The sequence below is a fragment of the Bidens hawaiensis genome, unplaced genomic scaffold (assembly GCF_021521415.1).
Source record: "Bidens hawaiensis isolate Kalapana, Puna unplaced genomic scaffold, B.hawaiensis_p1.1 tig00001647_1, whole genome shotgun sequence".
Classification (NCBI taxonomy): domain Eukaryota; kingdom Viridiplantae; phylum Streptophyta; class Magnoliopsida; order Asterales; family Asteraceae; genus Bidens; species Bidens hawaiensis.
The window spans coordinates 2,081,898-2,099,980 of NW_027491093.1; the positions used below are offsets into that span (position 1 = coordinate 2,081,898).

An 18,083-nucleotide genomic window follows, 5' to 3' on the forward strand; every position below is an offset into this window, starting at 1 on the left:
GCACTTCTTGTAACCAGAAGTTACACTTGGAGAATTTTGCATACAACTTCTCCTGATTTAGAAGCTCTAAAATTAATCTTAAGTGTTGCTCGTGGTCTTCTTTACCCTTCGAGTATATCAAAATATCGTCAATAAACACGATGACGAATTTATCGAGGTAGGGTTTACAGACTCGATTCATGAGATCCATGAATACTGCTGGTGCATTTGTTAGCCCAAACGGCATAACTAAGAACTCGTAATGGCCGTAGCGAGTCCGGAATGCGGTTTTTGGGATATCCTCCTCCTGAATTCTAACCTGATGGTATCCCGATCTAAGATCTATTTTTGAGAAGTAGCTCGCACCTTGTAGTTGGTCGAACAGATCATCGATTCGGGGGAGAGGATACCTATTTTTGATTGTCAACTTGTTCAATTCCCTGTAATCAATGCACATTCTAAGGCTCCCGTCCTTCTTTTTCACGAATAGTACAGGTGCACCCCACGGGGAATAACTAGGACGTATAAATCCTTTATCCAACAATTCTTGCAACTGATTGGACAGTTCTTGCATCTCGGATGGTGCAAGTCGGTAGGGCGCTTTAGCAACAGGGCCAGCTTGAGGTAATAAGTCGATTCTGAATTCGACCTGTCGGGTTGGCGGTAATCCAGGAAGTTCCTCTGGGAAAACTTGTGGAAATTCGCGTACCACGGGAATATCGTCCACCCGTTTTTCCTCAGAATCGGTGGCCGTCAGGCTCGCTAGATACGCCACACATCCCTGACGTATATATTTTAACACCTTGAGGTGGGATATAAATGGTATCATGGTGCCGGATTTTTCTCCTTGCACTAATACCTCCTCGTCATCCGACACCCGGATCTTGACGATTTTCTTTTCACAGTTTATTTCTACTTTGTTACGTGCTAACCAATCCATTCCCACTATCACATCAAAACTACCCAATTCTACCGGTAACAAGTCAATCAGAAAGGATTGTTCGTTCAGAATAAAAGGGCAATTCCGAACTATCCGATTAACTATCATGGTTTTACCGTTAGCGACTTCTACGGTGTAAGGTTCTATAGTTTCACTAATCGGCCGGTTTGCTATCGACAGGAATTTAACGGAGACAAAACTTCTGTCGGCACCCGTATCAAATAATACAGAAGCGTAATGATCAGAGACGAGGAATGTACCTATCACTACGCTGGGGTCCTGGCGTGCTTCGTTCACCCCCATCACGAATGCTCGGCCTCGCGCCGGATTGGACGACGATGTCTGGCCCACAGTTTGCCTCCCATTCCCTCCCTGGTTCAGCTTCGGACAGTTTTTCTTGAAGTGATCTGTGCCGCCGCACTCAAAGCAAGCACGGCTAGTGGTCACCATTTGACTTCCTTGAGGGTTTTGCTGTTGGGTTGGTTGGTTCCTAATTGGCTGCGCACGGATAGGTTGCGGTTGCCGGTTCAGAGTGTTCAGGTTTGTCCTACATCTCGGTGCGTAGTGCCCTTCCCTGCCACACCGATGGCACACTACCACCCTGCACTCGCCACCATGTTGGTAACCGCATTTCCCTCACCTGGAAAACATCCTTGTCTGCGGTTCCTGCCTTCCGCCCGAACTAGTCATGGCGTAGTTCTGGGCAGTGGGCCTAGCACGTTCACTTTGCTGTTTTTCCCGGCTCCTATGGTCATGCGTACTCCGCTTTCCCCCAGCGGATTCTCCCGTCACCTTCAGTGACCCGCTTCTTACGAAATCATACGTGACGATACCAGCTTGTGTCACCGCACCCTCATACGTCTGGTGTCCCCCAGAATTGACTATACTCCTTACTACTGGAGTTAGTCCCCAAATATAACGCTCCACCCTCTTCGACTCTGGGGTGACCATCCATGGTACCAATCGCGCCAACTCATTAAACCGGTTCGTATAACCCAAGTGGTCCGCCCCCCTGCATCTCCAGATTCCACAATTCATTTTCTAATTTCTGCAATTCGTTTCTCGGGCAGAAATGTTCCAATACAAGAGCCTTGAGCTCTGTCCAGGTCATGCGGTTTGTCGTCGCCTGACCGCGAGTCTGCACTATGGTATTCCACCATGTCAAGGCATGGTCCGTGAGTGTGCAGGTGGCGTACTTAACGACACAATCCTCGGGGCAGTTGCTGATGTTCACAACGGATTCTATTTTCTCGATCCATTTAACTAACCCATTTGGTCCTTCAGACCCGCTAAACTCTAGAGGTTTGCACAACATAAAGTCTTTGATCGAACATCCCCTGGATGCAGGAATCGTTTCAGTACGGTTCGTCTCTACAGTAGGTATAGGGCCATTACTGTCTGTAGCGACCACCGTAGGCGGTGCGTCATTACTCGGAATCGTGTTATCGTTTTGTGGAGGATTAGCATTTTGTTCCCCGTTATTATTGGTGGTCGTTTGATTGCTCGGAGGGGTTGGATTGGTCGAATTGTTAATACTGGCGGCGATGCGCGATACTATATCCGGTATCGCCGCCTCCAACTGGCGAGCAATCAGACGGCTCACGTCCACTTCCGACAACTGGGCTGAACGTTTTGGTGCCATTCTACACAACATCAAGAAAAAATATATAATCAATACAAGTTCCAATCATAAAACACAACAAACATTCCATTCATTAATAAACGTTAGTACATGTTACACAAACATCCGTTCATATTACTTTCCTGTCACTATTACATTAGTTAAGTTTTCATACGTAGGGCCTATGTCGGCATCATCTCGACATAACCCGCAACGGGTCAGTGCTTGAATGATACCCAAAAGTATCTATACTGATATGCCCCAAAAGAGACCCCCCCTAAGGGCCAGTGGTTGTATTATAACTAAACAAGATTCACTCCATGTTAGCATCACCACTAACTGCTTACACAGAGTATCAAAAAGCGGTCCCTGTCTATCCCTACACAACTAAACACGGTGGTAAACCAACCCCACCAATATCGCCACCAACACCACCAACACAGCCATCATAACCCGGACCCGCATCTCCATCCAGCCGAGCATCCATTGGGAGTATGAGCACTCCCTCTTCAGCTGGGCAATCGCATACTGATGGTCCAGTATGCAATCCCCCAAGTACATCCTCCTCTGGACTCCCACTGTCAGGGCGGCGGAGTGCTCATTCACCTGTTCGGTGAGCACTCGGAGCCAGGCCGCCGCGTCCCGTTCCTGTCTAGGAAGACCCTACACAGGTGGAGTCGCAGGCTCGGGCTGAGAGCGGGAGGACTCGCCCCTACGGGTAGCAGGTCTGGGTGGGGGCGAGGTAGGTCGGACATGTGGGATACTGATCCGCGCCGTGAGGCGGGGTCCGAATCCGGGGGGTGCAGGGGCGGCCTGTGGTGCGGCTGGTGTAGGGGATCTGGCAATCCTAGCTGGGGAGGACTGGCCGGAACTCCTAAGGCTAGCCTCGCTAGGCTCTGTGCTAGATGCTACGAGTGGGCTCCCAGAGTCCCCGGAGCTGACCTCCTCCGGGTCCTCCTCAATCGACAAACTAGGAGTTCTTGACATTTTACCTGCACACAAGTTAACAAACATATAGTTCTTTCCATAGTGTAAATCATAATCAAATTAATATACACTTACTTATACAACTTGACCACAAAACAATATTATCACATATTTGCACGTATGTTGCCAATTTTACCTATTAAAGTCCCCCGTGACTTTCCCTGAATTCCCTAGTGCAGACAAGTCTGTTATTATGTTCCGGACCATAATAACCCACTTGTCCATCCAAGTTCATCCTGATCTCGTCACAATAAATTATTAGTTGATATTCAGATCCTATAATACTTGAGCTACTGGTTATATTTTAGGTATCTTTTAAAGACATCCTAATTCTTTATAACCAATGGCTCTGATACCAAGTTCTGTAACACCCCGTAACCGCAGTGGAAACGTACACGGGATGCAACAGACACATCTGATATCAACAGCATTGCTTATAAAGAAAACACCACTACATTAATTTAAACGAATTACATTGTTCCGAGTTTCGTTACCATCTAGGTGTTATCACATAAGTTTTACCAATAGTACATTAACATATTTAAAACGAAATATAGACTCTTAAGCTTCCACAAAATAGCCCACATCAGCAAGCACGTATCATTCATTCCAATTTTGGTGTACCTAGAAAGCATATAAAGAAAACGGGTCAACTACGAATAGTTGGTGAGTTTCACTAATTTAAGTAAACCATGACAAATCATTTTAATAATCATAAATTAATGATGTAATTATGCTGAGCCTACAAGTGAAAACTCTGTTAACCCAGAAACACATTTAATAACCTCTGGGGACACTGTTAACCCAGAAATACATTTAATAACCTCTGGGGACACTGTTAACCCAGAAATACATTTAATAGCCTCTAGGGACATTGTTAACCCAGAAATACATTTAATAACCCATGGGGACACTGTTAACCCAGAACACTGTTTCGGGCCTTACAATATTAGCAACTCAGACAATTACCATCTTAATACATTACCGTACGATTCCCGTACAATAAACATTATATAAATACATTGATTTCCATGCGATCGGCATGTACTTAAACACTTTGATAAAAACATGCTTTCCGCCCCGGGAAAATATTTAAAACAGTTCAATAAAAAGGGGCTCGTGAAAACTCACCTTCTTGTGAGCAAGATGTACTACGGTGCACGGCTACTGGTACAGATCTGTAATACGATCCCCCAAATCGTTACTACACAATTTCTATCAATATAACTTAAATTCGTATTAACCGGTACGTCTGGGGACACTGTTAACCCAGTACCGTACACGATCCGGGGACAATGTTAACCCCGAAATACTTTTCAGGACTTAGATTGTGATATCACCTAGAGTTCTTTAGTCAAAACTACTGTTAGTTTGTTTTCTCGTTTTGCGTGCCTAGCACGGTTATCCGTCTTTATGTTTTCAAAAAATGAGTTTGACCACACACGACCTGAAAATAGTTGTTATTGATATTTTCATTAAAGTGGTGAAATTAGAGCTCGGTTAGACACCCCGTTTGGCCGCGGGGCCCATTTCCGCCTTTAATACACCGGAAACGGTTAAGTCGGGTAAAATTACCCAAATCATCCGAATTATTTTCGGATGATTTATTTTTACTTGATTAACTTAGTTTTATAAAAATCATCCATTTTTAGGGTTTTCAAACACCAGTCAGCTCGCTTAGGCGAACTTCGCCGGTTTACTCGTTTTAAGCTTTAAAAGTTTGTTTTTAAGTTCCATTTATCACAAATAAATATCCGTTTAGTCTCGGACCTTGAAATTTTGTACAAACCATATTTTGACAGTAAGGAATTTTATAAAATTTTTCCAGAATTAATTTTCATATCTAAAATTTATTTAACCATTTTTAAACGTCATTTAAACACCAAATATGTCGAAAATACCAAACGACCTTCGAAAAATCCCAAATTTTTCTGGGATGACCCCTGTCACCCACATAGTTCCCTGTAGTTTTTCCAGAACTAAAAACTCATTTTTCATGCCATTTTTACCAAAACCAAGCTAGAAATCCCTAGAACTCGTTTTACCGAAAAGCCTACTTAGCCTTCTCCAATGAACCTGAAATTTTGTGTGTGACTTTTATATGTTATAAAAATCTTATCTTAAATTTTACAGAATGCTTCATGATGTTTAGCTATTTTTCACCATTTTTGGCCAAAACCGAGCATTAAATTCTCCAAATATTCATCCTTTATCCAAAAATTACCAAAAATTCACAGATCTCATATTTTCATGTGTAGATCATCTCTGTTAAATTTCGTGACCCAACTCTAGGTCTATCACAATCTGTCCAAATTATCTAAATCATACGAAAACCGAACTACCTTGTGTTTTCTAGCGTTAGATCGCAAAGATCTTGGTTTCTAGCCTTTGCTAGCCACTAGATACAACACCTACAAGCACAACAACACCACACCAAGCAAGTTATACCCACAATCAAGCCATTTCTTTCATGGTTTCGATTAAAACATCAAAACAAAGATTTTGACCGTAAAAATTCGTTTTTGACTCTTTTAACTACTTTCTTGGACCAAGATCCTTTGTATAACTTGTATACATCACTTGATCCTCCAAGAATCGGTTTCATCTCGGGTTTTCACCCATTTTTCATTTGAAACTTCATTCTCTTGCAAATAACTCAAGATTATGGAATTACAACTATGAATTAACCATTACTTTATGGTTTTACCTTGTTAAAACTCAAAGATTTGGATGAGAATTGAAGATTGGAAGAGGTTTGAGTGCTTGAATGTTTGAAGAAAAAAGAAAATGAGAGGGATGAGGGGAAACCCTCATCCGATCGGTCTCCATATGGTGTGGGGGTGGGGCCCACACCTCCATTCTTGGCCACACATTCAGATTACGCAATCTGGATAATGTTGTGGATAATCTGGTTCAGTTCGTTTTTCGGCTTAAAAATGAAATTTATGTAAAACTGATTTAAAAACTTTAAAAACTTAAACCATGACATTTAATGACTTAACACATCGTATTGTCGGTAATTGTGCATCTTTTCGGCTTGATCGATCGTCTCTTGCTTGGTTTGATGTTAAAGGTTTCGTTTATCGTACCGACGTACTAATAAATCGAAATCCTTTTTCTGTGCTATAATTCACTTATCCCGAAGCTTTAATACTTCGTAAACATCACTAAACATTATATATTTCGTCTATAATGTAATTCCCGATTCGTTCGGGTTTCAATAACCGTTCATCGATTAATCGTAATTCCGATACGACTAGTTGTACATTTGAGTATAATTCGTACTGAGAATCTTATATACTCGTATAATCACATTATAATTCATATATTCAATATTAAATAACACGTAAATAGTATATTCCGGCTAGGGTATACCTGAATTTGCCGGAATCGTTACAATAGTCGATTACCTCGAGCTTGATCTCTTTTAACTATCAAAATAAAATAAAGTAATTTTTGGGCGTGAATGTTTTTCACCTCGATCTGTTGGTTACGTCGGATCCACTGGAGAACGCATAACTTCCTGAAAGCCACGACGTACGTGTTTCCTAACTGAGAAAACAATGCCCACGTGGGACCAAAAATTTCAGTGTTTTTACTCTTTTTATTGGAACGACCATCTAAGTAACGCCGGGTAGTTCTTACGTGGCCCCATTAGTTAAAGGTAACACGAGCCAGCCACGAGTCCGGACGGACGAAGCCCTTACGATCCACCTATTGAGTTAAGTGTCTTTACTCAACCCTGTGCATTTGTCTTGGTGGTTAGATATTGAATAGCATTTAATTTTCTTTTAATGTTTCAACTATAATGTTTTTTATCTTTACTTTTAATTTTTTTTTGAAACTTAACTTTCATTAAAAAACACCAAAACACAAGGTAACCTATCACCAAGGAGGGAAAAGGAAGCCGAAAACCAAACAAAAATTTTACATTAGATCAAAAGAACACCATCGCTCCCAATCAACTACGCCTCTTTTAAACCTATGTTTGTACCGCAAAAACCCCAAAGCCTTTATATCGGTGATCAAGTCCGCTACCTTTGTGTCTTTACACGAAAACATTTTTTCATTCCTCGCCTTCCAGAGCCGCCAACATGCTATAATAATGATTCCATGTAGTACCGTCTTCTTATTCCCCGAGATGGCATAGTGCTCATGCATTTCCACCAAATCACTAACATGAAACACCACCATACCCGGAATCCTACACCAACTAGATATCCCGTTCCAGACACCCGCTGCAATACCGCAACCTGTAAGGAGATGCTCAATCGTTTCATCATAGGTCTCACACCAAATACATATTGGATTATCCACCGGAACACTTCGTCTCAACAAAGCCATCTTAGTTGGTAGACGGTCCAAGAACGCTCTCCACATAAAAATATTGCATTTAATAGGAACCCATTTGCTCCACGTAAAGCCGAACCTCTCGTCGCTGTTTCCTGTATGTCGCAACCACCTTTTAATCGATGCCACACTGAATCCCAAATCCTTACCATCGATCCAAACCCAAGTATCTTGGTTGATTGCTATCCGCACCTGCTGTAGCATTAATTCCAATTGTTGTTTGGATTCTACCTCCTCCACAGTCGAAGGAGAACGGCTCCACTCCCATGTAATAATCCGAACATTGCTTTGGAACCTGAGTCTACCCCTAACACAAACCCGTTTCTTTCTTCTAAGTTGAATAAGTCCGGGAACTTATCCCTTAACGGCTCATCGCTCAACCAACTATCTAGCCAAAACCGTATTTGTTCCCCATTACCAATTTGCCCACAGATCCTGCTGTTAAAACCGACGCCTTGAACCTTGTGTTTATTTCAAAACGACACACAGTTTTTCCATACTCCTTTAATAGAATTATTAACCGGCGCCACACCCCAGCTTCGACTTGAACCGTGAATGGACGCAATCACTCTCCTCCATAACGCCTTTTGTTCAATATAAAACCTCCAAAGCCACTTACCAAGCAACGCAATATTATTTATATCTAATCTTGCTATCCCCAAGCCTCCATCCCGAATAGATTTTGTAACGATTTCCCACGACACCCAGCTCATCTTCCTAACCTCAACCGACCCACCCCATAAGAAACGTCTCATAATACCTTCCAAATTATTAATAACCTTCACAGGCGCCTTAAACAAAGAAAAATAATATGAAGGTAGACTGTCTAGAACCGATATAATTAACGTTACCCGGCCACCAATGGACAAAGTGTTAGCTTTCCACTTCGATAACCTTCTCTTGAACGTAGAAACAATCGGCTCCCAATTCGTAGTACGATTCATGTTCGCCCCGACCTTAATGCCCAAATAAACAAAAGGAATATCACCTGCTTTACAACCCAAAGCTTCAGCTTCAATCTTTAAGTCCTCAATATCTACCCCTACACCATACAATACCGATTTATGCAAATTAATTTTCAATCCGGAGCACAAATAAAATATTCTCAGGATCCTTTTCATATTAGCAAAATTGAACTCTGACCACTCCCCCATCAGCATCGCATCATCCGCATATAACAAATGTGATAAAACCGGTCCGTCGTTAGGAAGCCGAATACCATCAAAAGCACCTATATCACACGCCTTATTCATCAAACCCGAAAAAGCTTCCATCAAAATAATAAACAGAAATGGGGACATAGGATCACCCTGACGAACTCCTTTTTGACAGCCGAACTCAAAAGTTGGCGACCCATTTACCAAGACCGCAGATCTAGCTGAAACCAAAACCCCACGAATCCACTCACACCAATTCGAAGGAAAAGCCATTTGATGAAGAACCGATAACAAAAAATCCCAATTGACATTATCATAGGCTTTGTCAAAATCAATTTTAAACAAAAACATTTTTTCCCCCTCTTTTTTGCCCACGAAATAACCTCGTTTGCAATTAGAGGCCCGTCCAAAATGTACCTTCCTGTCAAAAACGCAGTCTGTTTTTATGACACAATATTATTCATACACGTTCTCAATCTATTCGCCAGCACCTTCGACACCACCTTACTAACGCACCCTATGAGATTAACAGGTCGAAAATCTCCTAGAGTATTCGGATCTCCCACCTTCGGAATAAGACTAATGAACGATGATCCTACTCCCGCACTAAACCTCCCAACTCTGTGAAATCGATTCATAATGTTCACGAAGTCCTTCTCAAACAAATCCAAAAAAGTCCTTAAAAACCGAAAGTTGAAACCGTCTGGACCGGGCGCTTTATCCGCACCACAATCAAATATTGCGCTTTTAATTTCCTGCACTGAAAACATTTTAATCAAATCCGCTGCCTCCTCCGCCTGTAACCTCTTCAACCCGTACACCAACAGCTTCGGTCTTCTAGCACTATTCTCTTTAAACTTAGTACTGAAAAAGTGAAGCACCTCACGCTTTATGATATTCGGCTTCGACTCCCATATACCTCTAACCATTAATCCAGGAAAGTAGTTTGCGGCCTTCCGTTTATTGATGAAACCATGAAAATACCTTAAATTGTCGTCGCCATGTGTTGCCCATTTACACCGAGATTTCTGTTTCAAATCCTGTTGGTGAAGACTTTCTAGCTCCCACGGACGCTGTTTAGTTTCTTCCAACGTCCACATCTCCACTTCTGAAAGTTGACGTACTTCTAAAATGTCATCCAATTCACCTCGTTCCTTTTCTTTTTGTTTACACTGATCAGCCCAAATCGATATGTTGACACGAAGCTTTTTGAACTTTTGCATCAAAATGCAATCCGGGTCTCCCACGAAACCGCCCCCACAAATAGAATTTTTTACGACGTCACCAAAATCATCGCGGCGTAGCCAAGAATTGTAGAATCTAAATGGTTTACGTCCAAAATTCCTAGACGTCGTTTTCAATACAAGAGGGCTATGATCGGACATCTTTCTACCAAACGCTACATACTCCGCATTTGGCCATTTCATGAAAAAATTCCAATTAACAAAAATTCTGTCAATACGGCTTAGTTTATCACTCGCCACAAACGTGAAGCGTCTCCCTTTCAATGAGAACTCGTGTAAATTCGAATTATCTATGAAGTCGTTAAACTCATTCGCCTCGGACGTGTTAAAAAAAGAATTCCTCCTTTCACATTCTCTTCTGACCGCATTGAAATCACCCGCGACCGTCCACAAACCATCTCCTCCGCCTATTAAATTACTAATTTCCGCCCACAGAAACCGTTTATCTACCGAATTGTGAGGAGCATACACATTAAGCATGTGATTCGCTCCATCACAACCTTTAATATTGCCGGAGACCAAAAGGCAATTCGATAATTTAGTGACGTCCGTCTTTGCAAAAATTTTCGGATCCCATAAAGATAACAAACTACCCGATCTACCGTCCGAGGCAACCCAATCAAAACAAAAATCCCCTCTCCCCCAAAAACGCCCCACATCAATCGAGCCCAAATCCACTAATTGCGTTTCTTGAATCATCATGAAACTCACCTCGTGGTGAATACGTAAACCACGAACCCAATCCGCTTTACTAGAATTCCCTAACCCACGAATATTCAGTGAAAGGACGTTCATTGTCCACCTTCTTGATACCCTTCACATCGCAAAACCTCCTGAACTTCTGGCACAATATCATTTAAGCCGTCCACACCTAAAGCTCTAATCAAAGAGATTGTTTGATCAGTCTCAAAAGTAATCGATCCCTTTGGCTTTCCAATACCTTTTTGTTGAAGCCCACAAGCCCCATCCACTTGATCATCCACATTACAAACCTCAATATCTGCATCCGATTGCGTATTCAGATCCGGTATCACCCCATCTTCATTAGAAACCGTTTCCTCATCAACATCATACACCGTATTTGCAGAGATAATACCGATAAGCTTATCCAACACAAACGGATCATTGTCGTCCCTAAGCCGTTTCTTCGGTCTTTCTTGAGAACCACTAGAATCACCCCTATTTTTAAAAAGTTTCTTTCGACGAAATTTCTTTCGCACAGAAAACTGACCATCTGTCGAATCCTCAAGAACATTCTCAGCCTGCTCGTTCTCTTCCAAAACCTGATTGTTCCGAACTTTGCCCAACTCCACCTCATCTGTCATCCCGTCTATCACGTCAGCATTCCTTCCGACTCCGTCCTCCTCATCATGCCCCCGAGAATCAACACCCATAACATCCTCCTTTACCAGAGGCTTCGAGACACATTATCGAATTCCTCCAAGCAATCCGGAATCCATTCCCCCACATCTTCATCAATCCACACATTAAACGAAAGGCCCCTCCACCGGATATCAACCTGATCCACAATTCTACTACAAAATTCCGTCAGTACACCTATATAAGCGTAAGAGAAATTACTATCCACAACCGACATTCTCGCCGGCTGAACAACCCTACCATACCGACTCCCAACCAAATCAAGCATTTGATCTAGAGCAAGCTGAACCGGCACGCCATGAACCTGTAGCCAAGCTATCCGATTTGCCTCCTTATAGTTACCCTCCTATTTAGATAAAACCTCAAACCAATCTGACCACATCTGCTTGTCCTCCAAAAAACGATCGGCTCCCTCATTACTGTTGAAAACTACCATTACCGAAAGACCACCCACGTACTTGATAGACACTTCGTACCACCCTCTGATTCTCAAGAGCGTCTTCAAGGAAGTCAAGGTATTGAAATCAATCACCTTTCCGACCAAAGACACACCATGCCATTGGACGAATCCCTCCACGTTATCATCCACGTTGATAACATCCAACTTGTTCCTGTTTAACACCGTATCCAAGAACGATCTCTTACCTCCCCCTACAGAATTGTTACCCCCTCGGCCATCAGAATGACCATCCGAAACTTTTGCTCCCCCTATATTAGGGTTTGCATGGGACGCTTTTTCGTTCATCGTAGCCTTCTTTTCGTATCCGGATTGGACTTATCAACCGTCTCTCCATCGACAAATCTTGCTAGAGTCACGAACAACTTGTACGATCCCACCCATAAATCAACCATCTCCCCTTCCAACCTTTTTGCGTCATGAACATCCTTAAACGAAACAAACCCGAATCGTTTTCCCCGCCTGTCGAGTTTCCTTGCAATATAAGATCCCTCGTATACTCCAAACCTTCCGAAAACCTCTTTCAGATCTGAGGACGAACCTTTCGGGGGGATATTCGAAACGAAGAATTTCGTTATTACCTTGTTACTCGCCACATCCGTCTTAGTAATCCTTCTGCCTCTCCTTGTTGAAGCCTCCTGCCATTCATTGAAGACCATCGAGTGAGAGACCTTGTCTTTTGACTGCGGCTGATTGCGACGGAAGAAACCCTAGACCCCCAGAGATTTGTTTCTTCTACTGCTTATTATATAAATTCCTGTTTGTTTTATTAAACGAGAACATTTTTATATTAAAAAAAGCTAACCTTTCTTTTGAAATGCCATCAACCCAAGTATCTTAACGGTTGGTTTAAATATCCAACATAGTTCTTAAAGTTACAACTCTCATTCATCATGTTGCATGTATACGTTTAAATATACATAGCGGATTACAAATCCTTAATTGAAAGTTTTATAAACATAAACACAAACAAGATGCCAGTCTTCGATAGGGGAGTCTCCTCCAATGTCCAATTTGCTTAGCAGTCCTCTAACATGAACTCTTTTAACTATCAAAATAAAATAAAGTAATTTATGTGTGTGAATGTTTTCCACCTCGATCTGTTGGTTACGTCAGATCCACTGGACACGCGGGTTCGAGCCTCAGCCAGTCCATTTTGCTATTTATATTTTTAAAAAGTGTTTTAAAGATGTTAAATGGTTTATAAAAACTATTATTCTTAATATTAAGTATAAAATAAATTTAATTTTATTAAACCGAAACTACTAAGTTACGCTTATCGAAAATTAATCCCGTTACCGGTTTCGTATGTATATATGCATCTATATATACCATATTTATTTATTTAAAATAATTCATACATAAATATAATTATATATATTTATATAAATATATATAAATATATTTATGTATTATAAGTATATTCGTTATTTTATAAAAACCCGACACCATTATTGGTGTTTTCTAGTCGTTGAACATCTTTATAAATTGGTTTATATTAATTTTATATATAAATATATTCTAACGTTTGTCATAAATTAATTAATATATTACAAGTTATATTTACACATTATTATACTTATTATTTATTTACTTATATATATCTTAAACCATATTTATTTATTTAAAATAATTCATACATAAATGTAATTATATATTTAAAAAATGACTATATAAAACTAATGTAACTAACAATAGATTTAATCGTTCAATCAATTCGTTCTAATCACAAAAATAATTCAATCTATCGAAATCCTAACATGTTATATGCATTCTATCTTAACTCATAAATATTATTATTAAACTAGGAATCCTTGTCGGTGAATCCCGAAAGGGGTTTAACTCCTCACATCCTCTCTGTGTATTGTTCCTCTAAATCAGGTGAGTCATTACTCCCCCTTTTACTTATTTTTAACCGTTTTGGGGACATATGCGTACTTTATCTATTTATCTATTATCTAAATACTCAACTTGCAGCTGTTAATCTTGTGTGTTTAACAATTTATACCTAACATTTTATATGCTTATATGCTTTACTTGAATACACGTCGGAGATGTCCAACATATTCACAGTCTAGTATGATCATATGCCCACCCTGTTAGCCATCGTTCCGTTTCATCTGACATCGAGCTTACCGACAACATTATTTACTTGCTCATTGGTTAAATTGCTTATCTTACTTGACACAGTTTGCATCTTTTCTTTATTTATTATATATTATTACTGTTGTGTCTTAAACTGGTGTTTTACTCACTCAACATGTGTTGTTGAAAAACCTTTCAATTTTATACGCATATGCAGGTTATTGTTTGAACTAGTTGCAATATTTGGTGAAGACTTAGTGAAGAATTTAAGTTAGAAAAATTTTAATCAAGATCATTTGTGATATAAGTTGTGTTTTTGTATGATTACGGATTTTATACTTTGTACTTGCATTATTTGATTCAATTAATCGAATTAAATAGATATTGTCACTTTTAAATATTTCATGATAGTACCTTGAGAGCTGTGAGCAATCAGCTCATACCCCCGGCATTTCCGCCTTGGGTTGGGTTGTGACACACACTTATCAAATGAGTCATCTTCATTTTCTTCTAAAAGACCATTCTTTTGAAGAATATGTATGCAATCTTTGTTTATGTGACCAAGGAGACAATGCCAAAGATAAGTCTTACTCATATCCATTTTGTGTTTCTTGGTGTTTGATTGGTACAACGTGTTATCAAAGGATGGGTTATCATGAACTAATTCATAAATGCCATTAGACGGAATTGTTTTAAAATAAATGACATTATTCATGAAAACATAAATACCATGGTCTACAAATTTCAAATCATAACCATATTGTTTTAAAAGAGAAACAGAGATATGTTCATAGTCAAACTAGGAGCAAACAAAATGTTTTTCGAAACAACTTCCAAACCACTTGGAAGCTTCAAGATGTAGTCTCCTTGGCTTCGACATTAACCTTTGCTCCGTTGCCCATAAAGAGACTAGTATCACCTTTCTTGAAATGTTTATTTCTTTTAAACTCCGGCAACAAATTGCAAATATGAGTTCCACATTCGGTATCCAATACCCATGTGTTATAAGAAATAACATTAAGATCAATATGGATCATGAAAGCTTTACTCGAGGTTTGTCCCGCATCCCTCTTGTCTTTCAACTCCTTGAGATAGGTTGGACAATTCCTCTTCCAATGTCCTATCTCACCGCAACAAAAGCACGGATCCTCCGAGCTAACCTTTAGCTTCTTCTCTTTTGGTTTGGGTGGTTCAGCTTTAGCCTTCCCTTTGAACTTACCCTTGACGTGTTCCTTACCTATGGCAACCTTTGCTTTAGGTTACGGGTGATGCCTCTTTCTGTTTCCACCTTAATTGATCGAGAGAACCAGTAAAACCTTTTTACCCATTCCCGCTTAGGTCGCTTTGAGCATTGCGTGAAGCTCACCAATGCTCTTGTCTCATCCATTCATGCTATAGTTAATGACAAAAGTATCAAATATCTTGGTTAGGCCATTGAGGATTAAATCCGTGGCTAACTCTTTTGATACAGGACAATTTAACCGTTCAAGTCGATCAATGTGGCTTTTCATCTTAAGCACATAAGATGAAACCGATTGGGTCTCTTCCATACGATATCCATGAAGCACTCGAACCGTTTCGAAGTGTTCCACCCTAGCTTGAGTAAGGAACATTTCCTGTAGTTGGGTGATCATGTTGTATGCCCCATGATTTTCAAAGTCCTTTTGAATCTCGGGAATCATAGTTCCCAACATGAGGCAAGAAACTTGCACCAAATCCTCGGTGTATTTCAACCAATCGTTATTGACATTTAGATCGTCAATGTTAGGTTCGTCAGGAATAGGATCGTCCAATATGTAGGATTTATTCTCTTGCTTGAGAACAATTCTCAAGCTTCGATACCAATCCATGAAATTGTTATAGATTAGACGATCCTTATCGAGTATAGCTCTTAGTGATAGGTTATGCACGGGCGGGATAATTGCGTTAGGTGGATTTATGTAACATTCGTCAAAATACCATGCCAAACATACCAAGTTTTAAAAGTTGAAGGACTAATAAGTAATAATCGATATAATATATACTATGGTCGTTTTCAGAACATAAATAATAATATTTCATTTCCAAAATATTAATACTCAAACATTTGGTAGAATCAATAATCGTTTAAGTTATAAAATATTTGAAAGTGTTTAAACATCACTAAACACCACATTAGGACTAAATGATGCGACACACACACCATGCATACAGATTTACTACTACTATTTATATTTATATTGAATGTAAAATAAATAAATAATAATAATAGAAAGACAACACATGCTTTCTCGCCAATTATTTGAACCACTTTGGTAGTAAGTTATCACATTACAATTATTTATATTAATGTGTTAAAAGTAAGATAAGTATTAATATCTCTATCTATGCATTTATACTTACATGGAGTAAGGGGAATAATTGTCAGAACATTAAAAACCATTATAATGACACGATATATGCTATCATTTATTTATTGTTATATTTTTTGGTGAAATCCCTACACGTTAATTCTATCAAAACATACAACACCACTAGCTTATATATAAATTAGTTAGGACTTTGTACAAACAAACCAGATAAAGAAACCAAAAGAAATAAGTAGGGAGAGTAATAAATGGTCACATAAAAGGCGCCACTGAACATCATGTCATGGCCATCGAAGACGCCGCTCATGGTCCGCTGCAGCTAATGAGTTATTCATTCCTGACAACTTTTTAACATGTTTCGGGTGACACTTTATATCACGGTCCAATGGACTGCCGCCAAAACCCCGACACTATGACGACGATTAAGAAGTTCAGTATAAATAGTGATCCATGACAAGTCATTTAAGAGCATTCAAGATCACAACCCCTCCCGACACCCAACATGACCCGAAGAGTTCCCGATCCACGAAGTCCGTGTCATCTCGAAACCATTCCGGGGTTCCAACATTTCATTCCCTCGACAGTCGACGCGTAGTAGAAGTGTTATTCGTTCGTAAATAAACATTATAATTAAATACCCATTTAAGGTAGGAATTATGCTTAGGTTATTTTATTATTATGGCTTAGACCATAGTTAAGGGTATAACCCACACCTTGATCAAATTAAGTGTAAACATAACTTTCATATGCAAAGTTTATAGTTAAATAATGTTTCTTTATAAGTAATAAACATAAAATTTCATATACAAATGATATAGCCAAATTGGTGTTTCTTTTTTAAGAAGAAACATAACATAGACGTTACTTCGTAAAGAAGAAACGTAGTGTATACTTGGTAAGTAAACAAAGGACTAAAGGTCCAACGTTTTATATAAACAAACGATTTAACTAGGTTAAAGCTATGCAAAACAGACTAAAGGTTTAAAGCTAGATCGTTGATCTAGTTAATTACAAAAGATAATTCTCATACTATAGGTCCGAGGTAACGCTCAAGCATAAATCGGTGAACTGCACTGATCATAGCAAAGGTGAATACGTCTAAACTCTTTACAGGCGTGAATACGCTCAATATTTTTGTAAGCATAATTATAAATGAGTCATTATACAAAATTTTACATGGGATAATATATCCCTAAAAATTTAGTATCTGCTGGAAATTGGGCTAGTTATACTTGTGTTCGGATCCTTACATATGTGGGCAGAGGGTAGGCATACCCCACCACGCGTGGTACCAGTTCCCCATCTCATTGAGCCATTCTATAGAGCTGTGAGGGCTGGACTAATGTGATATAATTGGTACTCCGGTCTAGAGAGCCGCTGATTGTTTCGAGTATGAACTAACGGATTACATAAATGATTTAACCTGGTTATTTCCTAAGCCACATTGGGCCGAGGCCTACTATATCTCGAAAGGATAATTAAGTATTAAAATATTTTTTGTCAACGTGTTCACCAGCATATAGCTGACGTATTTC

At 39.7% G+C, this 18,083-nt stretch overlaps 1 protein-coding gene across 1 annotated transcript; it reads right to left on the reverse strand.

Annotated features, from left to right (window-relative positions):
- Positions 1–7,454: 7,454 nt before the first annotated feature.
- On the reverse strand, positions 7,455–8,081 carry LOC143590524 (uncharacterized). Its single transcript, XM_077070979.1, has one exon. The coding sequence runs from the start codon at positions 8,079–8,081 to the stop codon at positions 7,455–7,457; it is 627 nt and encodes a 208-aa protein (XP_076927094.1).
- Positions 8,082–18,083: the final 10,002 nt, after the last annotated feature.

What these genes read in the sequence shown, in the direction of transcription:
- LOC143590524 (XM_077070979.1), bottom strand. Translation starts at nt 8,081, where the DNA reads ATGCTACAGCAGGTGCGGATAGCAATCAACCAAGATACTTGGGTTTGG.